General features: G+C 37.9%; 1 protein-coding gene across 2 annotated transcripts; it reads left to right on the top strand.

Annotated features, from left to right (window-relative positions):
- Nucleotides 1–432: 432 nt before the first annotated feature.
- MIX23 (mitochondrial matrix import factor 23) lies at nucleotides 433–24,014 on the top strand. Of its 2 annotated transcripts, XM_046001448.1 has the most exons (6): nucleotides 482–535; nucleotides 10,001–10,089; nucleotides 10,460–10,585; nucleotides 15,347–15,493; nucleotides 20,967–21,026; nucleotides 23,944–24,014. In XM_046001448.1, exons 2-6 carry the CDS (start codon nucleotides 10,063–10,065, stop codon nucleotides 23,992–23,994), a joined length of 411 nt encoding a protein of 136 aa, XP_045857404.1. In that variant the 5' UTR covers nucleotides 482–535; nucleotides 10,001–10,062; the 3' UTR covers nucleotides 23,995–24,014. The 2 variants fall into 2 exon arrangements, with proteins under 2 accessions (XP_045857403.1, XP_045857404.1); XM_046001447.1 differs by lacking the exon at nucleotides 10,001–10,089 and having other exon boundaries at nucleotides 433–535.

Below are 24,014 nucleotides of genomic sequence, written 5' to 3'. Positions count from 1 at the left end.
TCAACTCCTACCCTAAAGTCTTTTCTAAAAACTTCTCTTAGTAGTCCCAAGTTCTTGACGAACAAAGGCCCCTCTGCTCAAGGGACGGTTGGTAAATAATGAAGTGGGAGGCTTGAGAAAAAAATCTCATTTCTACTCTAGATTTGCTACTCGAACGACAAGGTGGCTGCGGCCAAGAAACCGTTTCCCTCTGTGTAAAAGAAAAAAAAATGGGATAGGAGTAAAACTTTCCTTCAAGTTCTAAGACTCTCCGATACATCTAGGCCGGTTCCAGGAGGCAGTGTTAAAGCGGGTAGGAACGAAAGGAAGGACAGCAGGGTTACAGGTTTGGATGTAGATAAGGACCAGGGGAAACACAAACCCTAGCTTAGCTTACTTTAGGTTCCTCGCTGATTGCCTTCAGAATAAATTTTGTGAGGCGGCGGCGCGGACACCCTTGCTCAGTGGTGATTGGCTCGCGGCGGGGGCCTCGCGTTTGTCCAATATGGCGGCGCCCAGTGGCGGTGTGAACTGTGAGGAGTTCGCCGAGTTCCAGGTGATGGGGTTTTCCTCATGTGGCAGGCGTGTCCCTCCGTTTGTCCCCGTCCTCTGTTCCCTGCTGTGGCCTGGGAGGGAGTGCGGACCAGTTGTGGAAGAAGCAGGCAGTTCAAGGCTCCTTTTTCCAGCCATTGGAGGTCACGGGGGCGCGGGCTTGGCCGTAGAGAGCGAGGCAGCTCCGTGGGGGTCATGGTTCTTTCTGCAGCGCCCAGACCTTGAGTAACGTTCCGAGGTGGTAAAACCGAGCTTGGGCCGGCTGGTAGGGATTGTAACCACTTTTTAAGCCACCCACTGAACCCAGTTCCTAGCCTCTTCGGTACCCCTCCTACTTAAGTTGAGCATTGGTAGGAGAGAGGAAAGTGAAGAACTTACTTGCTTGATAAAACAAACTTGGTGAAAGTTTTACTATTTTAGTGGGGCAGAACGTTTGGAGCCTTGGAGGGGCGATTAATTTTAGTACCTGCCATAGTGCTTCTGCCTTCTTAACAATTAGAGGAAATGTAACATGTAAGGAAAAGGGTGTATCTTTTTTATAAAATACCAGAGGACTAGGGCTAAGATCAGGCTATAAATTAAAGAACAAGGCTCTTTAAGTTGCTATAAAAGTTTTCTGTTCCAATGTAGGCATAAACGTGCTGCAGTCTAGGTAAAGACTTGAATTTAAAAAAATCATGACCTTACAGGGGCGCCTGGGTGGCTCAGTGGGTTAAAGCCTCTGCCTTCAGCTCAGGTCATGGTCCCAGGGTCCTGGGATCGAGCCCCGCATCGGGTTCTCTGCTTGGCAGGGAGCCTGTTTCCTCTCTCTCTGCCTGCCTCTCTGCCTAGTTGTGATTTCTCTCTGTCAAAGAAATAAAAAATTAAAAAAAAAATCATGACCTTACAAATATATGTTTAATCAAAGAAAATGAAAAATAATTTAAAGTAACGCTGATCTATCTGTAGGAAGTTTTGTGATGTGAGCCATTTTGTAGAGAGTGGTATTCTTGAAGATAACCTCAACAGACTTAATGAATTATTTGACAGATACTATTTGGCCAAAGAAATTTATATGGGGTCTTTCCACCATTACTTGCACCCTCTTCACCCTTCAGCTGCTCCTCAGATTAGATCAGCACAACAGCAGCCAACTTCACATGTGATCAAAGTGCCTTACAAATACAGGTACTTGTAAAAATCTTAAATGAAATGGAAAAAGATCATTAGAGAATAAAGTGTATGGAGTATTTAAGGTTAACAGACCCATCTGTGACCTTGGTTTTTCACATTAGTACTATGACTTGATTTGAGTTAATGAGCTCAGATAACTGAGCAGTGATAGCCTTAAGGTTTATTAGAATGAGCACTGGTTAGGGAGTTAGATGATCTGGGTTCTAATACTGCTTCTGCCTTTAACAGCTTTGGAACTTTGAGCTAATTGCTTAACATTTAAGAATTAACTTTTGAATCTGTAAAATAAGATTATATTGTGTAACATTTAAAACTGCTTCCATCTCTATAACTATTTGAATCTCTAAAACTGAATTTAAGATTTTATTTATTTATTTGAGAGAGAGAGATTTTAGATTGTGCACAAGTGCGGGGGGGAGCAGAGGGAGAGGGACAAACGGGCTATGTGCTGAGCACAAGCTTTGGCCAATGCGGAAGCTCAGTCCCACCACCCTGAGATCATGACCTGAGATCATGATCATGACCTGACCTAAGATGGACACTTAAGCAACTGAGTCACCCAGATGCCTCTCTAAAACTAAATTTCAAAGGATCTCTGTTAAAATACCCAGCAGTGCTTAAAAAACACTTGTATTTTTCTTTTGCAAGTCACATAAGATATAAGGGGAAGAAAAGCTAAACTCTCATTGTAGAACCATTCCATTCACAGAAAAATGTAAATAAAAAGATCATAAAATGAGTTTCATGGTTTATAATGGCAAATACCATGGGTTAAAAGTCAGATCTGGTTTTCCAGAGCTGCCTTGGCATATCATTTAATCTCATTGTAAATAAGTATAAGAACATTTGCCCCAACTATGTCAGGCACACGTGAACATAAGTGAAGGTGCTGTAAAATTAAAAATTTAGTATAACATTTAGGTTTAGGTGAATTGGGTAAAATTATAAGCTGTGGTTAACTGACATACTCACAGATTATCAATTAAAGTTAGTATATTTTTTTAAGATTTTATTTATTTATTTGACAGACAGAAATCACAAGTAGGCAGAGAGAGAGAGAGAAGAGGAAGCAGGCTCCCTGAGGAACAGATAGCCAGATGTGGGGCTCGATCCCAGGACCCTGAGATCATGACCTGAGCCGAAGGCAGAGAGGCTTTAACCCACTGAGCCACCTAGGTGTCCTAAAGTTAGTATTTTTTTTAAAGCTATGAAACCATTACATTTTGTATGTAAGTACCCTAAATGTGAAAAGCACTGCACTGAATATGGTGGAAGAGAAACAGGAAATCATGTATTTTTATTATAAAGATTTAGGTACTTTAGAATTTTATTATGAAGATATTCAAATGCGATAGAAAACTTGAAAGGATCTTGCAATGAACACCTCTGTACATCTAGATTCTATAATCAGTGATGTGCTGTATTTACTGTTACTACATATCCCTCTCTCAATATAGTCATCAATTCACTTTTTTTTTTTTAAGATTTTATTTATTTATTTGAGAGAGAGAGAGAGAGACATCACGGGTGAAGGGGAGCAGGTAGGAGGAGAGGGAGTAGCAGACTCCCTGCTGAGCTGGGAGCCTGTAGGGGACTCGATTCCCGGACCCTGGAATCATGACCTGAACCATAGGCAGAGGCTTAGCCGACTGAGCCACCGAGGCACCCTGCCTTTTTATTTTATTTTATTATTTTCAAAGGATTTTTTTTTATTTTTAAGATTTTTAAGATTTATTTTTATTCATGAGAGATGGAGGTAGAGGCAGAGGGAGAAGCAGGCTCTCCATGGAGCAGGGAGCCTGATGCAGGAGTAGATCCTAGGATCACGACCCAAGCCGAAGGCAAACGCTTAACCAACTGAGCCACCATGCCCCACCTTTTTATTTTTTTGATGCATTTCAAAATAGGTTGCAAACATCCATATTACTCCTAAACATGTCACTATTCATATCATTTACTGTAGTTCAATATTTTTTCACATTCATTCTATAAAATTTGTATGCAGTGAAATGCACTAATCTTAAGCACACCATTCTTTTAACATTTACATATACTTCTATCAACAGAGAGAGTGATACCGTCATCCTCAAAAGTTTCTCATGCCCCTTCCCAGTCAATCCCTGCCCATATATCCCTCCTCCTCCCTTCTTAGAACTACTTTCCTGATTTTTTTCCATGTGCCTGTTTTAAAGCTTAAGAATTTTTAAGTTATTTTAAGTTTTTACAATTTTTATTTTTCTGTTATAAAAGTTGGACTTAATACTCTTGGAAAACATACTGTTTCTAAAATGACATAAAATCCATAAAACGTTTAAAATCGAGTTTCTAGGATTCCATTTAAACACTCATTTAGCAAGAATTTATTGGATATTGTATTAGCCTGCTAGGGCTGCCATAACAAATTCCACAAACTGGGTGGTTTAAACAACAAATTCATTTTTTCACAGTTCCGTTCCAGAGGCTCAAAGTCCAAGATCAAAGTCCTTTCAGAGTTGGTTTCTGGTTCACCGTCTCTTTCTAGCTTGCATATTGCAGCCTCATTGCTGTGTTCTCATATGGCCTCTTTGTGCACACAGAGAGAGAGAGAGATGGCTGGTGTCTCTTCCTCTTATAAGGATACCACTTCTGTAGGATTAGGGCTCCACCCTTATGACCTCATTTAACCTTAATTACCTTCCTATAGGCCCTCTCTCCAAACACAGTCATTTTGGGGTTTAGGGCTTCAATATATGAATCTGGTATTGCGGGGGAGACACGTGTCTGTTCATAACAGATACTGTTAGGTACCAGGCACTTTGGAAGACTTAGTGGACAGAATATAAAATAAGGAATGTAATGCAAGCAAGGATACAAAACATGTAGAAGATATTGAGAGTGTGAATAAAGTGCTCTAACAGGCCAGGGAGAAATAAATCAAGAGGTGGCAATTAAGTTGGGCCTTAGGTGGGCAAGACCAGGGGAATTCTAGGTAGAAGGAATAGTATGTAGGTAGAAGGAATAGTATGTAGGCAGAAAATTTTACATATTTTACATATTGGGGGCATTCTTTGAAGTACATTTTTATTTTACTGTCATGTAATAGACCTTTTACCACTCCCTCTATACCCTAGAAGCTGCCCAAAATAACAAAAGGCATTTACCTGAGGATTAACCCTAGGGGTAGTGTTGTAGTATAATTATAGGGGCAATAGAAAATTTTCTCTACCCTTCCCTATTAAATATGGACACTCCTTTGATACCAAAATTGGCTTCTCAGTGGATGAGATTTTCACCCCACAATGACAGATAAGACATAAAATGCAATTCTAGAATAAGTGTCTGAATAATTTTTAAGGGCCAGCCTAAAATTAGAGATTCATGATTTATCAGAATCTGGTTTATTGTGTATGGTGTCTACTCAGGGATGTTTTCTGTATATTTTGTGAGAGAAAGGGAGGGGAGGGTGCCATTGGAGCCAGCCATCAGATAGGTAGTCAGTAATTCCTTATGAATAATAACACATGATTTAATGGCGGCATTGTGGTGTCAGTGTTAACCTTCATTCACTCTCAGTGTGAGGGCCACTCAAGCTTTTCTTTAGACCCTTCTGCAGCTGCCTTAAGAGCTCTGGCACTTTTTACACTGTTAAAAAATGTGTACCTAGTGAAATGGTTTATAGTTCTTTTCCTTCTCCCTTAGTGTTTTTTTTTTTTTTTAAGATTTTATTTATTTATTTATTTGACAGACTGAGATCACAAGTAGGCAGAGGCAGGCAGAGAGAGGGGGGGAAGCAGGCTCCCTGCTGAGCAGAGAGCCCGATGTGGGGCTCCATCCCAGGACCCTGGGATCATGACCTGAGCTGAAGACAGAGGCTTTCACCCACTGAGCCACCCAGGTGCCCCTCCCTTAGTGGTTTTGAAAGAAATTCCTTTCTGAATCTTACCTCCCCCCCCTTTCCCCTTTATTTTTTGGGTATCTTTTCTGAGACATTTAAGAATAGCTTATAGTTTTCAGCGATCCCTGAATATGTGCATTATCAGTTCAGAAATTGTCATTCTATTTTCTTGAATTCTGCACTGTCCACTAGAACTGTGGTGGTGGAAATTTGTGCCATCCACCAGCAATATACGGCTCTTGAGCACTTGAAATGTGGCGAGTGCAACTGAGGAACTAAATTTTAATTTATTTAATTTTGATTAAAATAACCTCATAGCTAGTGTCTGCCATATTAAAAGTCAATCTCTAGATCATATATTGATGATTCTCTAGAACACTGAGAATTGGTATATTTGAAAATCCACAGTTGTAGGTTCCATTGGTATGACTGTGAAATTACCTAGTTTAATGCAGATAAATTCCCGTTGCTGTATAAAGGAACTTAACAGTTATGTCCACATCGTTTTAATGGAGAGGAATTTGGCTGTATATCCAGTGTTCAGACTCAAAACTGGTTAAAGTTCCGAGTAAATAAAAATCCCGTGGAATGTCAATCTTTATAATCTTTTACCTGGATTGCTATATTCACCTCCTTACTGATCCTTTTGCGTTTACTCTTGTTCCCATCTAATTCATTTTCTGTATTTTAATACTTTAACCTAAGCAATCATTTCAGAGTACAAACTTGATCATGTAACCCCACCATACTTAAAACACTTACTTGGTTCTCCATTCTCTCAGAAAAAAGATTAAAATCCTATAATGTGACCTGTAATGGTGGGCTTCATTTTATACCCTGTTGTCTTTTACTCTCTGTACATAAGCCACATTAACTTTCAGCCCATTAAACATTCTATTCAGATGACTCTTACTACGATCACCCAGGTTTCCATGCTGCTAAATCTGAAAGTTAATTTCTGTTCTCATTATTCTTTGACTTTCTAGTAACATTCAACACAGGTGACCATTCCCTCCTTGCAGCCTTTCTTCTGACTTATTCGATATCACAGTTTTTCTCCTATACTTTAATTGCTAGAGTTCTTTCTTGACACCCCCCTCCCATTCCCTACAGTCTCCCTCAGTAATCTCCTCTCATCACGTGGCTTTTAATAATATCAGTGTGTTAATGTAACTCTAGCCTGGGTCAGTGTCACACCGGTATTTTCAACTTTCTCTTCAACTTGTCAACCAGATTTTTTTTTTTTAAGAGAGAATTTTTTTTTAAAGATTTTATTTATTTATTTGACAGAGATCACAAGTAGGCAGAGAGGCAGGCAGAGAGAGAGAGAAGAGGAAGCAGGCTCCCTGAGGAGCAGACAGCCGGATATGGGGCTCGATCCCAGGACCCTGGGATCATGACCTGAGCTGAAGGCAGAGGCTTTACACTGAGCCACCCAGGCACCCCTGTCAACCAGATATTTAATAAGCATCTCAAACTTAACATGTCCAGAACAGAACCTTTAAAAAAAGAAAAACTCTTTCATGTGCAAAATTTCAGTCCTGTCCAAAAGGAGAGTTCCTGCCATGAATCGCTATGTATCCAAACCTTAGCTTCAGCAATCAATTCATGGCCACTCTTGTTTTCATTTATATTCTACCACTCACCCCATTCTATCCAGACTATTTTGCAGCACACCCCAGATATCTTTTTTCTGTAAATAGTTTTAGTCTGTATCTCTAAAAGGTTGTAATTTTGGACACAATACCAGTATCACATACAATTAACAGGAATCCTAAGTATCATCAAATATCCTGTGCGTCATGACAGCCTTGATCTTCTATTTCCTTACAAATCTTTTCCCCCTCCAGTTTCTCTCCAACATATGTTAATGACACTACCATCCATTCAGTTGCTCAGGCCTCATAGCTAACAGTCATCTTGTTTTCTCATTCCCCACCACCAGTTCATCAGCAAGTTCTTTCTACTCTTATTTTCAGAATATATCCAGAATCCAGCTTCCTCTCCCTAACTCTACTGCTACCTCCCAAACTATCTTTATCTCTTGCCTAGACCACCATAGTAATACAGTCACCGTATTTCCATTCTCCTCTTTATAGTCCATTCTCCACCGAGAGGCGAAGTTATCTTTTTAAAGAATTAATCATGTTAGCAGCATTCCCTTGCCTAAAATCCTGTTTCCTTTAGAACAGAATCCTTAATTGTTTTCCTGGTCTCTGTTGTTCCTCATTTTCTGGTCTCTCTCACCCCACCTAACACCACTTTCTCCCAGATTCACTGCCAGTCCACTTGCCTTGTTTTAATTCTTCACAGACCTGTTTGTTCTTGCCTCATTGTGACTTATTTCCCCAGGTGTTCTTCTAAGTTGGCTCATTCCTATCATTCAGTTCTCAGCTCAGATGCTGCATCCTCAGGCCTTTCTTGATCTTCTTGTCTTAAGTGCTAGCCTCTCAGCCCCACTGTCATTCTTTATCCCATTACCTCAGTTTGTTTTCTTTTTCATAGTATTATTCAGTACTAAAACTGTCTCGTTTATTGAGGTACTTGATTATCGTCTGTCTCCCCATATGAGAATTTTGTTCCCAGAGAGTAAGGACCTTTTCTGTTTTAGTCACCACTGTGGCCCTGGTGTTTAGAATGGTGCCTGACACATACTAGACAGTACCAAATGTTTTTTGAATAAAGTGTGAGTTAGTAAACGAACTGTGCTATGTTCTAACTGCTGCATATGTTTAAAGAAGAAAGATTGCAAGGACTCTCAGCCAAGGAAAGCTTTATCTGGAAAGTGTAACTTAAGCCTCAGTCTCGGAAGATCATTTCTGTTTAGCTCGGGGAAAAGAGATTTTTAAAAGAGGGGCGCAGCAGCTACTGCTACTGCTGCTGCTGCTTTTTGAATAGTCAGGTTGTATGTGCTGAAGTTTTAAGGAGGGTCTCTGTCTGCTAATACCGCTACTTACCTGGTTTTTGACACCAAATGGTGGTGCTGCCACTATTTGTTTGGAATTTGCCACTCAGACACATGTATCCTCCACTGTACAAAAAACAATTAATGTGGTTTCTTAAGGAGTACGTTGAGATTATCCCTTAAGAATTCCATTTTATAGAGAATAATACTACTACTGACAAAAATCGAAAGATACAGGAAGAGAGGGTAAGATAGTGAAATTGGTTTTAGACCTGACATTTGCATATGTTTATTAGTCTAAATTATGAGCCTTCTATAAGCTGTTTAACTTCTAGATTGAGATCTAAAAAAGGCCATTAAATTACTAATTAAAGATTAATAGACAATAGGAACAGAATCTAAACTGCAGATTTAGACTGGCTGGCTTAAATAGTTATTATAATTGGAAACACTTAAGTAGTCATTATTGGGGAAGTGGTCTTACAGGTTGTGACACCTCCACAGGATGTTCCTGCAACTATTAAAAATGTCTTCACGGCACTTTTAGTAAGAAAGGCAAAATGCTAATGGCATAATGTCATTGAGCAGGACTTTAAAGTGTTACAAAGGACCTCAAGTTTATAAAAATACAGATATGTACAGAAAAAACTAAAGGTACATCTTATAATATTAATAATGGTTAACTGTGGATGATTTTGTAAGTTTTTCTAATTTTCCTAAAATGACTGTGTAATAGTTTAATCATAATAAAAGGGTTTATTTTAACAAACGGATGAAGAAAGAAATGAAGTTGGTTTCAGTCATGGATTTCAGTTTGGCAAAGGAAGGAAATGGTTTGGTATGTTGAAGGAGGCAAGGCAGAGGTTTAAGCAAAGTTGCTTTTAATACACTTCAATATTGACTGTTAACTTGTTGGGGCTTTTTAATAGATATATTTCTAGCATTATATACTTCGTTTTCCTTATGATTTTTCAGTCATTATGTTTTTGCTGGGCTCGGAGGCAGAGAGGAGAATTTAAAAAAACAAAAAAAAAAGAAAAGGGTATACTCGTAGAAACTGGTTGTAGAGTTTGTGTTTTCTGGAGACAGAGTGTAGCTGATGCCCAGCCTTTCTCTAGTGACGAGTGAAAAGAAGTACCCTAATCAAAATGTAGAGCGAAGGGACTAGCCTGTGTAGGAATACTTACCAGAGCCTTTCCAAGTCCTCTGCCCTTTTGGTATTATTTTTCTTTTGGTTGGTTTTTTGAGAGTTGGAGCCTTTTCAGGAGTGGGAGATCCTTGGGAAATCTGAGTAGGGTCATTAAGAAAAAGTAAAACTAATTGCTGTTTGTTCTAAGAACAAGAAAGCCCTGAAGAGATTTGATTCATTCTCAAGCAGCATGCTTTGTTTTACTTATTTTTGTTACAAAAATAATATAGAATCATAGTAAAAAATTAAGAAAAACAAAAAGACTAAAAGGTTATAGGTTAATTTCTACAAGTGAACCACAACTGAGTTTTCTTGTATATCTTTACAGAATTTTTCTATTTACCACCACATTTTAGAACAATAGACAAAGAGGGAATAGAGCAAGCAATTATGCTGGATTGTCTGGGACAATTTGAGGTAATTGAGTTCAGTAGAACCCTTTATTTTCTGTGTGCTGGGAATGGAAAGAGCACACACAGTTTGGGAAGGCACTGTGTTAGCAGGTGGGGTTTAAAAGTGAATAAAACAATCTTGACCCTTGAGATGGTCACATTTGAGCTGAGGAAACAGTGTTGGTACCCATTCTTAGAATTACTATTACATAACATACCTATTCTTGTAATAAAGATTTTCCTGTGGTTGCACTAAATTTAGCATGGTTTCTCTACTCCTAACTTAGAAAGTTGTAAAATATCCAAGAGCTTTATAATTTTTTTTGTTTAAATGTTTCTTTTTATCACTTAACTTTCCATTCAGGTTATTATTCTTTTATTTTAAACATATATAGGAATTACTCAAGGTGATGAGGACGATTGATGACAGAATAGTACATGAATTAAACACTACGGTTCCAACAGCTTCCTTTGCAGGGAAAATTGATGCAAGCCAAACCTGTAAACAACTTTATGAGTCTGTAAGTGTATCTTTTGAGTCTTTTGTGCTTCCTTTATGCCTTTCTTTGCAGGCAAAATAAGAAACCAGCTGACATATAATCAAACTGGATAAAAGTATGACATCTTTGTGTTTTCTGGCCTACATCTGGGGGTGTGTATAAGTTTTGATCTGGTTGCTGCAAACTTAAAGAAAATGTGTGATCTTATGCACAAGTCTGTGAAGAGACCATTCTAAGGAATGAGAGAAGTAGTTGTTTTGGCCCCATCCCAGGTGGCCTTTAACTTAAGGAAATCTTATGCACCAGGCAATGAAGGAGAGAGTGAAATAGTCAAGTAAAACAGCGAAACAAGAGCAAGGGCTTCGAATGAATCAATCCTAGGAACCCAGACACCTGATACAATGAAGAATTAAAAAGTTTCACACTTTCCATATCTTTTTTCTTCCCTCAGTCATCAGGAAGGGGAATAGAAGCACTTAGCAGTTGGGAGAGAAGCCACAGATAAATTGTCCTTTCCTGAGGCTTTGGTTTCTCAAGTACATATTTTTTCATTGCCTCTTAAAGATCCCCTTTATGTCTCTTTATAATTTCCAAAAGCAGAAGGAAATAGTAGTGTAGCTAAGTATTTTTTTTTTTTTTTTGTAGTTTACTTCTATCTTTTCGTTAACTTGGAAGCTAATGTTCAAATGACATTTGCTTCTTTAGCACAAGATTACTATTTGGATTCTTGTAAAGAAGGTATTACATAAACGTAAATTTTTTTATTTGTCAGTTATGAAAAAAAGTTTTGGATAAGCTTATTCATATCAGTTAAATTCAAAGCATTAATAATTGCGGATATTTTTATTCTGCTTTTATATGAAAGTATGTTACTTCATTGAGTAGTCAGGTAATTCTTGTGGCTTGAAAATTCCAGAGTTGTATGTTTTAATAAGTAGAATCCAGCATTGGAAGTAGGGAGCCAGAGTCTAAACCCTGGTTTTTTTTTGAGGTTGTTTTGACACTTCACTTAGTTTCTTTGGGTAGCTCTGTCTGAAGAACAGGAAATTTATGATCTCACTAACTATATAATCTCTATAATCTATTCAGTTGTTTCCATTTACAATCTTTTTATTAACTTGAAAATTTGTAGTGTAGGGATTAACAACATGGATTCTGCATCTAGACTAAATCCTACCTCTGCTACTTCCTAGCTGGTAACCTTGAACATGTTACATAACGTTTTGCCTCAGCTTCCTTATTTGTAAAATAATATCATAATAGTCCCTAGTTCATAGGGTTGTTAGAGGCCTAACTGAGGTAATGTGAAGCGCTTACGGTACTAAATGTCTTACATATAAATGTTTGCTGCTTCTATTACTGTTGTTATTTCTTATCACTTTGTTGGACGAGGATAATCTTGCACACTAGAACCTTTTGTTTTGGATATTTAGGATCTTTCTGTTTTGGATATTATGTATGTGTTTGGATTTTGCTCTGTCTGAACCCTAAAGGCCTCCAGTGACATGACCATCAGAGAAAGGATTGTTTATCTAGTAGTTTTGTGCCTGTGATCGAGCCTGCAGCAGAGCGCCCATGCTAAGAAGTCTCACTGAGTTCCCTTAAATATTGTCGCAGATAAGAGTTGAACTCTTTGAAATGTCCCGGTTATTTAAAGTTACCTTGACTTTCTTTAGCTCCAACCCTTCCTTTCATAGCTAAGGAAGGAATGTTTGTACTCTCTAATGATAATACTTCTTCATAGCAGATGATCAGCAAAGTTACTATGAAGCACTAATTGTAGAAATTCCACATCTTAAAAGCAAACTCTTAATAAAAATAATTTTAGTGAGATACCCCTGTTAGAGCATATTCCCTTGAATCTATGAAGTTTTTCTAGTTGTCCATTGTTTATTGTTTATTCTCAAGTTAAATATAAAATTCCGTACTGAGCCTTTGATCTATGAACTTGAAACAGTGCTTTACAAATGCAAAACTATTATTGGTGTCACAGTGACTGATTTAGGGTAATTCTCAAGGTATCTCTTGTTTGGAACTATGTTTAAATGGTATGTTTCCTCTTGCATCTTTGTCAGAAGTTCTAGAGGAAGATTTAAAACAAAGTGCCATGACAGTTTTTAATGATAGTTAAACCAAGGATCATTGTCAGGGTTCTAAAACAAATGATGTTTGGGAAATTAGAATTTAGTGCAGAGTTAATTTAGAATCAACCTTTGTTCTAGAAAGAAAAACACCAAAAAAACTACAGTCAGAAAAACTCTAGGCATTGTTTCCCTTAAAGGCAAAAGGCATTGTTATAAAATAGTGGTTAAAAGATAAAATAGGTGAAAATTTGACTAAAAGAAGTTTTTAGTATTTTGGTAAAGTAAAATAAAACTGGGAAGTCCTAGGTAGACCCCTGTTAGACTAGTTTTGAATCATTTTCCTGCCCCCTCCCAAATGCCTTCATTTCAGAATTGCTTACCCCAAATCAAAGGAAGTTTGGTTATGATAATGGTTATCATTCAGGAATTTTCTCCTCTAACCAAAGGCCTTGCCTTTTACCTTACCAAGTTTCTTGATAAATTTTATCTTCGTTCCTTTGACAAGCACTTTGTATATCAGAAACAATTCTCATGTGACCCACCTTCTGAAACATCTGAATTACTAATGAGCTAGTAAGTCTGATTTTGTGCTGTTTTTCTCTGGTAGGTTTATGTCACACAGTCTTATTACTAGTTATCAAGCATCCTCATTTCTTTGACATATGTGCACAGAAGTCCATGCATAATCCTCTTTCCAGTGGCTCTTAATTCTGAATTTTGTTGAAGGATGGTCATGACCGCTAGACTAAAATAATTGATAATACTGAGTAAAAGATGATTTGATCAGTAACTTCTGTCCATAGGGAGTGGGTTCACAGTGGGGCTGATCTAAAGGAAAACTATGCAGGCCGGGGTAGGAGGGTGGTCTTCAGCTACAAGTGTATCCACAGGAAAGGGGCCAAGTTGAAGAGGGGAACAGTGGATGAAAGCCCAGCTAAGGGAGGAAGCTCTGTGGTAAGAGAGACTAGAAGGAAAACCTTGAACATTCTAACAAAATGTACACAATTTGAATTTGATTTTAAAATGCAGATAGAAAAATGAAAATACTATGATAGACTCCTAGCTGGTGTTAATGTGACTTCACCAATTGTTGGGGTTTTGGACAAAATATCAGTCATCTGAGCAGTGTATTGAGTTGAATTACCCTTAAATTTTAGGGGTAGAAAAGATGTTAGCGATGATTTACTCACAGTCCGTAGTTTTGCAAAAGAGGAAGCTGAAGCCTGGAAATACTAATCATTTAGCCAGTCTCACACAGGGAGAGCTTCTTAACTCTAATGATGGTTCTTCTTACTCTATTTAGGGAAGTTTCCTACCCTCAATGGCTCCTTTCATTTTCTGTAATTATACCTGAAGGAGGAAACAAGTAACAGAAGCAGCATATTAGCCAATGAAATATAGGCCTTGGGCTGTCCTTGTGAATTCTAACTATTATGATGAAAAAATTAGCATATTAGAGAAATTTACTGAAAGTGGGGCTAATGTCTATTGTTTTAATTTCCTTCTCTTCATATAAGTATGGTTTATAACCAACGCACTTTTAATAGTATTGCACTCTAGAAATGCAAAGGTGTATTTTTTCCTGGTGCATATTAGACCAGTAATTCTTAACTTTAGGGTCCTGAGATGATCATTTAAGAGATGTGTTTCAGCTAACTTATGAAGAATGCTCATAGAATGGTTTAGTCCTAAATTTTGTATAAATATATGCATAATGGTTAGGTTATCCCTAGTATAACTGTCACTAGGGTAGCATTAAGATATTCTCTCCTAAGAGGAAAGGAGGAATGATTTAACATGATTACTTGGAGCAAGTTAATAGCTAAATTTTAGTTGGTGGTGCATCACCTTTTTTAATGCTCCATTAGTTATAATGGCCGTTACATATATTTTAGTACTTCATTATCCCCCCCCCCCCAGATTACTGGGGTGTTGTCATCAGAATTTAGTTATGATCATGGGAATGTATTTGAGTCATGGCCATCATATTTTGTGAATCAAGGAAGAAAATAGATGCAAATTGTTATATTGGATTTGTTATATAAAGATGAAAGTTTAGTAAAGAATTGCCCTGCCAGATGTCCTTTCATGGAACAGTAGTCTGCCCCTCATACACAATTTTTCCATATTAATACTTGAACTTTGAAATCTTGGAAAGGGCTCTGTCTTGCATAGGTAAATGTAGATTCTTTGTTTTTCTTCATTGTAGTGAATTACTTCTCTATATCACTTACTATATCATTTCTTGCACCTAGTGACAATGTGGGGCTGAAAAAAAACCACGAAGGGACAAAAAAAGAGAGGAAGAATAGCAGTAATGGCCCTGGAAGTATGTGGAGGGTAGAACACCACAACACAGGGTTGGAAAACTGGGGAGAGAAATGTAGGGAGAAAGGACTGACATGAAATATAGGGAGAAAGGACTGACATGAAAAGCCCCTTGGGGAGTGATAAGTCCCAGAAGCATATTGAGGAAGAAGGCAACCTGACCACATACTTTCCAGTCAGGAGAGGTGCTTCCTTTGATCTGCTTTTAGGTGTTTAGCTGGTTCAGCAAAATCTTCACTTCCAAAGATTGAATTTTTAAAAATTGCTTAGGAAGTATTATATTTCTATAACCTAAAAATGGGATTTTTTAAAAAAACTAAAATGTAAAAAATTGGTGTGATTTTTCTCTTTTGTTCCTTTGTTCTTTTAGTTGAGGGAGGCTCATGCCAGCAGGGACAGAGTTATAAAAAATTGTATAGCTCAGACCTCATCAGTAGTAAAAAAGCTCCGAGAAGAAAGAGAAAAGAATTTGGATGATTTAACGTTATTAAAGCAACTTAGAAAAGAACAGACAAAGGTAAGTTGAACAAGATTTATATTTCTGAACCAAAGATTTCCAAATTTAATAGAGTCAGGTTTTTTTTAAGATTTTATAAAAGCAGTTTTTAATATGAAGATTTTAGAGTAAGAAATGGTCATTACTTTTTTTACAAAAGTGACTGGGAGAGTAATACTTCATTTTTAGTGGGTTTTATTTTATTACATTTAGATATTAGTTGGTAAGTTAATGTGTACTTCATGCATATATGCAGTATAGTTGCTTTAGCTTAAAGAAGCATGTAGTCATATTTTCTTTCCATTTCTTTATATGTTATACTGTTAAAGATAAAAGGATTAGTATTGACCCAACAGTACATCAGAAAATCTAGGGAAATACATCTGTATCAATGTTTAAAGGCTTGACTTGAGAATAAACTTCTAAAAATATATTTACATTTTGAGATAGTTTTGAGGTTTCATGTGTAAGAATTTGCTGAAATGCAATACAGATATTTCAGAATAGTACCCTCTTCAGCCATAAAAATATAGTGCTATTCGAATATAACCAGATACACTAGAACCTCATTATAATTTATTTCCCTACTGCAGAGAAGTTGCTGTGGGTCTTTGGCCTTTTTTGGACACTTTTTTGTTTCCACTTCATCTCCCATCCCTGCAGTTTTTGCTTTTAAGAAAACAAGTGTCCAAGTGATGTGTCAGAGGAAGCCGTATTTTCCCAAAGTCAGCTAATGTAGATAGGGTGTAGACAGACCTCAGAGTATGATAAATGGAAAAGAACGGTTTGTTTATAGCTCTTAATGATGGCATATCAAAACAGTTGAGATGTGTACCATATTTTATTAAGTGGAATGCATTGCTGTCTTCCTTTTGGGGCTGGTGCTTAAAGAATAACTTTTTATTTTGGTATAATTTCAAACTTACAGAAAAGTTGCAGGAATAGTACAAGGAACTCACATGTACCCTTTACCCATATTCACCCATTGTTTACATTTTGCCCCACCTGCTTTGCAATGCATTCTCTCTACCCCTCCTCCTCCCTCCTCTTTCCGTCCTTTCCCTGTTTGCTGCCACTTGCTACTACAGGTAGGCATTTTTTTTCCTGAACCGTTTGGCAAGAATGTTGGATACATGCTTCCTTTGCCCCTTACATATGTTGGTCATTACCTAAGAAGAGGGGCTTTTTTCTACATGACCACCGTCAATTATCAAAATGATGTCTGTGTTTTAAATGGCACAGTAGGTGGCTTCCTGATCCTTGCATGGAGTCACCTTTCAGGTGATTGAAAATCCAGTATTTATCATTACTAAACAGTCATGAAGTCTGCCCCTTGTTTAATAATGTAGCCAAACTTTGAAAAGGGGACCTTATCTTCTCTCTTAAGCCTTTATTCTTGTAACCGCCCACCGGTGAGCATGCGCACTTGCTCAGTCGTCCGACTGATACAGCGTTGTCTTGCTGGATATGGAATTCATCCCCAGTCTTCACTGCTCTTTGTTCATGATGTCTGCTTCAGTCCTTTATTCCATTCACCAGGCAGTGGAGGGTTCCTCATGTGAACTTATGCTGTAATGGTCATCTTACTCAGTGTTTATGAAGTCTTATAGATACTTTATATAAAGCAGGATAAAATCTAGTTATTTTGGATTTTGTATTTTAACAGACTTTTGAAGGTATTGACAAAGGAAACATCAGGGCAGGCCTATTATATCTGAAACGGAAAACTCACTATTTACATGTTAAGTCAAACAAAGACTAGAATGACTCTTGTTAGTGGAGAGCAAAGTTCAGAAACCATTGAGTACTTGGGAGTGACATATCACATAATTTGGTCCACCCTCATTTCTGCCCTTTAGCTTTTAGGGCCCAGAGAGAATCACCAGGATGACCATTGCAAGGAGTAAATTTAAAAACCTGTTAGCAAGTTATAAAAGGTAGCTTTCTAGACTGATACTTTATAGAACTAGAGGGTGACTATGAATAGTACTTAGCCAAGTAAGGAAGCTTGAATAATTTTCAAGTTTGTCGTGAAGCTTAAGGAATCAGAAAGAGAACTCTTAGAGATGATCCAGCTCTACCTCTTCCTTTTCTGAATGGGGAAACAGACTCAGGGATACTGACATCCCCGAAGTGACAGAGCTGGGACTTTAACCCATCTCTTCTGACTCTGGATTCAGTGTTTGTACATTAAATTGTTACTGATAGTCAAATTCTGATTCTTAAGTGAACATATTTATGTGCAGAAACACCAGTCTAAAAGTCCCAGTTCTTTCCCTGAGTTCTTAATGCGGAAAAAATATATTCCTTGCTGAAACTACATAACTATTGTCACCTATTAGTGGCCTTTGAAAGGAAGTTTATCAGTTTAAGACCTAGAGCCTCAAAAACAATCATCTCAGAGGTAACATTTTGTCAGTAGCACTGAAATTGTATTAGATGTTGGTTGTAATATCTGCAGCATTCAAGAACAGAAAAAACATGGGTTATAAAGGCAGATAGCTCAAAGGAAATAAATCCCATCCACCACGTGGTGGCTTTGTACACTTAAAAATTAATTGCCCTGAAGTAATCGGATTTTTAGTTTGTAAAATGGAATTGAGACTTTTACACTTTCATTTTTAGGGTTTAGGATTAAATTATATAATGTGTGTAAGAGCTCGCATATCCCTGATACACTTAGTAGTTGCTTTCCTTTCCTTTTTTAGTCTCTGGGATCCATGTTTGTTACATTAATCATCCTTACAGTGTCTCCCAACCAGTGGTTTCTACCTTTTGTTTAGCTACTACTTAAGGGGGCAGGGGAGGAGGAATACTGGAATCTTCTGTAGCACTGTATTCTCTTTTTGGATGGTTGTAATTATTCAGAGATTTTCTTATATATTGTGAAAATCTGCCTCCCTGTAACATGTAATTACTGCTCCTTAATCTTCCCTCTGCGGGTATATAGGATAAGTTGAAACCCATTCTACATGACCTCCCTTTAAATATTTGAGAGCAGTTATGAAGACTGCCCTAGTGGCATGTTGTAAACTTTTTTTTTTAAAGATTTACTTTATTATTTATTTGAGAGAAAGAGCATGAGCAGGAGGGCAGAGAGAGAGGGAAAGAGAATCCCAAGCAAACTCTATGCTGAGGGCAGAGCCTGATGTGGAGCTCGATCTCACGCCTCTGACTTCATGACCTGAGCCAAAACCACAAGTCAGAGGAGGCTTAACCAACTATGCCACCCAGGCGTCCCATGACCCTGTTTTGTTTTTTTTTTTTTAAGATTTTATTTATTTATTTGATAGAGATCACAAGTAGGCAGAGAGAGAGGGGGAAGCAGGCTCCCTGCTGAGCAGAGAGCCCAATGCGGGGCTCGATCCCAGGACCCTGAGGTCATGACCTGAGCCGAAGGCAGAGGCCTAACCCACTGAGCCATCCAGGTGCCCCCATGACCCTGTTTTTTGACTAAGCTTGTTAATGTTTTTTGCATTCAGTTCGGGCTTTGACAGAGAGCAGTGAAGCTTTACTGATTTCTGGTCCATGTAGCTAATCACAGTCTGAAACTGCGGTTGCTTTGATATAAGTGGAGGCGGGCGGGGGGGCTTCTTCAGGTGCGTTACTATTTTATAGCATGATACTGGTTGTCAGAAATGCAGTTTTGTTTTTTTTTTTTAAGATTTTATTTTTTTATTTGACAGACAGAGATTACAAGTAGGGAGAGAGGCAGGCAGAGAGAGAGGAGGAAGCAGGGTCTCCACGGAGCAGAGAGCCTGATGCGGGGCTCAATCCCAGGTCCCTGGGATCATGACCTGAGCTGAAGGCAGAGGCTTTAACCCACTGAGCCACCCAGGCACCCCAGGAATGCAGTTCTTCCTCTTATTCTCGTTTGAGTCTTTTATGCCTGTCTATACTCCGCACTGCTTCTGAGTCTAGCAAGGGAGTTTACAAAGAGCCACTGGATCAGTACTAAGTTCCTGTCTAATTAGTGTTATATGCTCATTGCTTAAACGTCCCCTGAGCTCTGCTCCTGACTTGTCAGGTCCTTTGATCTGGGTGCCTAACTCATGGTTGCCTAGATCTTGTCTATTTCTCTGGCATTTTGTTCCCAAGTCTCCTGGCCTAAGAGTTGAGCCCAAGGAGATCATCCTAGTTTTAATCTCTTGGCTGCTTTGACCTATAACTCATGCTTTTTTCCTCCTTATTTTCCTGAATATTTTCAAGCCTCCTTCCTAGAACTAGCTAGCTTCTTTGAAGTTTTTGTGACTAGAAGAGACTATGAGTATGATGGGCCCTGCCATCTGGGCCTGGCAGTGGAATTGGCTACTTTTCTAATGGTGTAATTAGGTTGGCAGTTATCAAAGTTACAAAGACTTTAGCATCTTTAGCCTCAGACCTCTGCCTGTATGCTCAAGATGTGGAAAGCCCATGCCTTTCTAGATCTTTTGGGCCTTATGTTCTCCCCTTCTCTTCTCTGTTTTTCTTCCTGATTCTTTTTTTCTTCATCCAAATTAGATTGCCACCTCCTTCTTTTTATTCCTCTATGCTGTCTTTGCAAATCACTATTATAGGATCAGTAACTAGAACTGAAATTACTGAGTTCAAGGACATGTGAATTTATGTTTTTATAAATCTTACCAAATTGCCTTCCATGCTAAAATGTGTATGTGTATCTTTTTCCATACCCTCACTAGTAGTAGGTTTTATCAGACGTACTAATTTTTTAAAATTTTTGTCATATTGTGGCTTAATTTGTGTTTCTTTATATACGAGTAAGATTGTACATTTAAAAAACATTTATTGGCCATTTGTATTCTTTTTGTGAACTACCTGGACATCTGATTTTTTTTTTTAATATTTTATTTATTTGACAGAGAGAAATCACAACTAGGCAGAGAGGCAGGCAGAGAGAGAGGAGGAAGCAGGCTCCCCACGGAGCAGAGAGCCCGATATGGGGCTCGATCCCAGGAGCCTGGGATCATGACCTGAGCCGAAGGCAGAGGCTTTAACCCACTGAGCCAGCCAGGCGCCCGCTGATTTTTTTTTTTAATGACCCTTCAAGGAGGGGCGCCTGGGTGGCTCAGTGGTTTAGGCCGCTGCCTTCGGCTCAGGTCATGATCTCAGGGTCCTGGGATCGAGTCCCATGTCCGGCTCTCTGCTCTGAAGGGAGCCTGCTTCCCTCTCACTCTCTCTGCCTGCCTCTCTACCTACTTGTGATCTCTCTCTGTCAAATAAATAAATAAAATCTTAAAAAAAAAAAAAAAAAGAAAAGAGTCAGATGACCCTTCAAGGTGATTATAATATGCTTGAGAACCATGGCTTCAGAAAATTTAATAGCTGATTAGATATGGGGAGAATGGGCTGTATCCAAGATCTAGCCCAGGTGATACCATTAACAAAGAATGTAGCAGCAGGAGCTCCTTTTATTAGGAAACTATAAATAGAATTTGGTTTTAGTTCTTTAATTTGAATTTTCCTAACTCTGACTTTTTTCTTTTCCTTTTTACAGTTGAAATGGATGCAGTCAGAACTGAATGTTGAAGAAGTTGTAAATGACAGGAGCTGGAAGGTATAAAATAATGCTGGCTCTTGGAGAGAACTATGAAGGAAACTGAACTAGCAGAGGAAGACCAAGGGAGAGGGAGTAAGGAGTGCCTTGGGCCTCTTAAGAAAAGACATGTTTCATTTATAAGTAACTGAAGGTTTTAACTTTGAGAAGGGGCACAGTTGGCATCCAAATAGAGCCAACTTATAAAAACCAGCTTTACAGTCATATGGTAGATTGTATGACCAGTCATGATAACAGAACTGGAGACATTTTCTATGTTTCTTAATACTAATTATGGGCTTATTTGTTATTAAGGTTATTACTAGTTAACTTAGAACCTTCAATGGTGTTATTTGTTAAAATTAAACTTTTTGAGCCCAATTACTTTGCATAAATTTTCATATCATTAGCTACCCTAGAAAGCAGTTGCTTGCTTTCTAGCATATTGATCATGAGGCTTGTTTGCATATAACTTTTCTCATATCTGACAATAGGGCTTCTTATGGCTCCCAGGTTCACATGTTCCTTTTACCACCTGCATAGTTCTGAATAGGAATGAGATTGGGGGACCAGGATTCCAGGACTTTACCTGTAGTTAAAAATCATAAAATGCTGACTTTAGTTGTATGAAATGGTGTATTTTTATACCCTTCTCTAAAAGTTCAGAGATTTCCGAAGGGAAATAATCTATTAAATCTGAAGGAATGAATGGAAAATTCTGTTCCATCTTTTGAAATTGACCAATGGAATGAGGTTAAACACAGAGAGAGGTTAATTGAACACAAACTAGAATGACTCAACTTGCAGAGCTATGAATAAATTGCAAAGTACAAATTGATTTTCTTTGCCTTATCACTTGTCTTTATTCCATCCACTTTGCCATTGTTTCCTATTCCTGCCCTTTCTACCAATGTGAGGAGGTGTTTGCTGCTTGAAAGATTCTGGTGTTACTTGTTCATTTATGTTCTCCAGAGAGAGAATATTTACTCATGGGATGGGATAGGGGAGGAGTACAATGAATATCTAGTTTGAAAAGCCCAATGGAAGGCGCCTGGGTGGCTCAGTGGGTTAAGCCTCTCTCTGCCTTCAGCTCAGGTCATGATCTCAGGGTCCTGGGATCGAGCCCCGCATCGCATCGCATCGGGTTTTCTGCTCAAGCAGGGAGCCTGCTTCCCTTCCTTTCTCTCTGCCTGCCTCTCTGCCTTCTTGTGATCTCTGTCTGTCAAATAAATAAATAAATCTTAAAAAAAAAAGAAAAGGAAAGCCCAATGGAGAGGTTGATACATGTCAAATGTAGTGGGACAAGGGAAGCATTTTTATTTTTTTATTATTATTATTTTTAAAAATCATTTTTAAGTAGGCTCTGTGACTAGTGTGGAGCCCAAAGTGGGGCTTGAACTCAAAACCCTGAACTAAGGACCTGAGCTGAAATTAAGAGTTGGCCGCTTAACTGACTCAGCCACCCAGGCACCCCAAGTGAAGCATTTTTAGATTTGATCTAGTTTTAAAGAAAATATGCTTCATCCAGTCTATAAAAACTCAGGTTCCCTACCTGATATTATGAAAAGAAAATGTGACTATGGTACAGTAGGTCAGCAAAAGTGGTTAGGAAGACATTTAGGAAAAGGATTTGGAGAAGTTCGGCCAAGTCATATGTATCATGCCACCCAGGGTTCCAAGGCCACTAATCTGAAGCCTTACCCAATTTGAGCATTGGGAACTTAAGGGAGATATCAGGGCAGGGAACTGACAAGAGATGAGCTATAAGATAGAAGGGCCAGAAAGAGTCTTGTATAATTTCTACACTTTTTTCTTTTAATTATGAGATAGCACATATCAAAGAGTATGCAACATATAGAATTTAAGGAATATTAAAGCTCCCTATGTAGATTTTTCTTTTATTTTCTTATGATAGTTCACAATGGCCAATATAGGTTGTTTTTTGTGTTTTGTTTTTTAACCTTAAAAATGATTTGTTCTTTATGTCAGTGAAGTATGAGAGTAAATTCTAAGAAGAAATTCTTTCAGATTTTTATTTTGAACACTTAAAATTTTTTAGGAATGATTAAAAATTTTTTTAATATTAAAATGTAAAAATTCTACTTCTCACTCCTCCCTTTCAGCCACCTTCTTCCTCTTACTTCTAAAATGATGGTACATGCTTTTTTAGATATTTGCACCTTTTCTGATTTTACGTATGTGTGTTTCCCATTTATCACATCTATGAAAATATACTATCCACACTTTTTTTTTCTTCACTATATCTTGGAGAGCTTTCTAAATCAGAACATACAGAGTTTCCTTATTCTTTTATGTTTACATTATATTCCATTGAAGGGCTATACCACAATTTTTATTTGTCACAGTCCCATACTGACAGACACTGTCTTTTAACATTTATAATATGTTATTTGTTTAGATTTTTAGGAAGCAAGATATATAGCACAAAACATTTTATAAATTTACACACTTTAGCAAAGACCTGGTCTCTCCTCAAGGATACCTACTTGTGAAAAGGATCCAATACTCATTTAGAAAATCACAACAGATATCTAAATAAAATCCACATTATAAAAAGAGGGAAAAAGCTTTATCTTAAACCATTTTAGATATTTTTGTCTAACTCTCCAGAATATGTAATGAAAATGTTTGTTAGTTACTATTACTAAATAAGCTAGCTTGTGATGATTTTTTCCTTGAATAATATAAATCTTATTAAAAAATCAAAGTTGTCTTATAAATGGATATCAAAGTCCTCTGTATTCTTAGTGCCTGTAAGTCAGTTTGGACTCCTGAGGAAAAAATCTCTGTTCCCTAAATCTGTTGACTTGGGATAAAAATGGTTATATCCTCCTGAACCATGCTAAATTTAGTTGAGTTCCAGGCTCGATTTATGTAAGATGACTCAACAACATTTATTTCTGTTTAAATACTTTAGGTGTTTAATGAACGCTGTCGAATTCACTTCAAGCCTCCAAAGAATGAATAAAAAGATACTTTTATAAAAAA

Source organism: Meles meles, chromosome 4 (genome assembly GCF_922984935.1).
Source record: "Meles meles chromosome 4, mMelMel3.1 paternal haplotype, whole genome shotgun sequence".
NCBI lineage: Eukaryota > Metazoa > Chordata > Mammalia > Carnivora > Mustelidae > Meles > Meles meles.
This window is presented reverse-complemented; position numbering and strand designations above follow the sequence as displayed.

Coding starts and splice junctions, on each gene's coding strand:
- MIX23 (XM_046001447.1), top strand. CDS start 485: ATGGCGGCGCCCAGTGGCGGTGTGAACTGTGAGGAGTTCGCCGAGTTC. Junction 10,586..15,346: donor GTAAACAACTTTATGAGTCT/GTAAGTGTATCT, acceptor TTGTTCTTTTAG/TTGAGGGAGGCTCATGCCAG. Junction 21,027..23,943: donor TAAATGACAGGAGCTGGAAG/GTATAAAATAAT, acceptor TAAATACTTTAG/GTGTTTAATGAACGCTGTCG.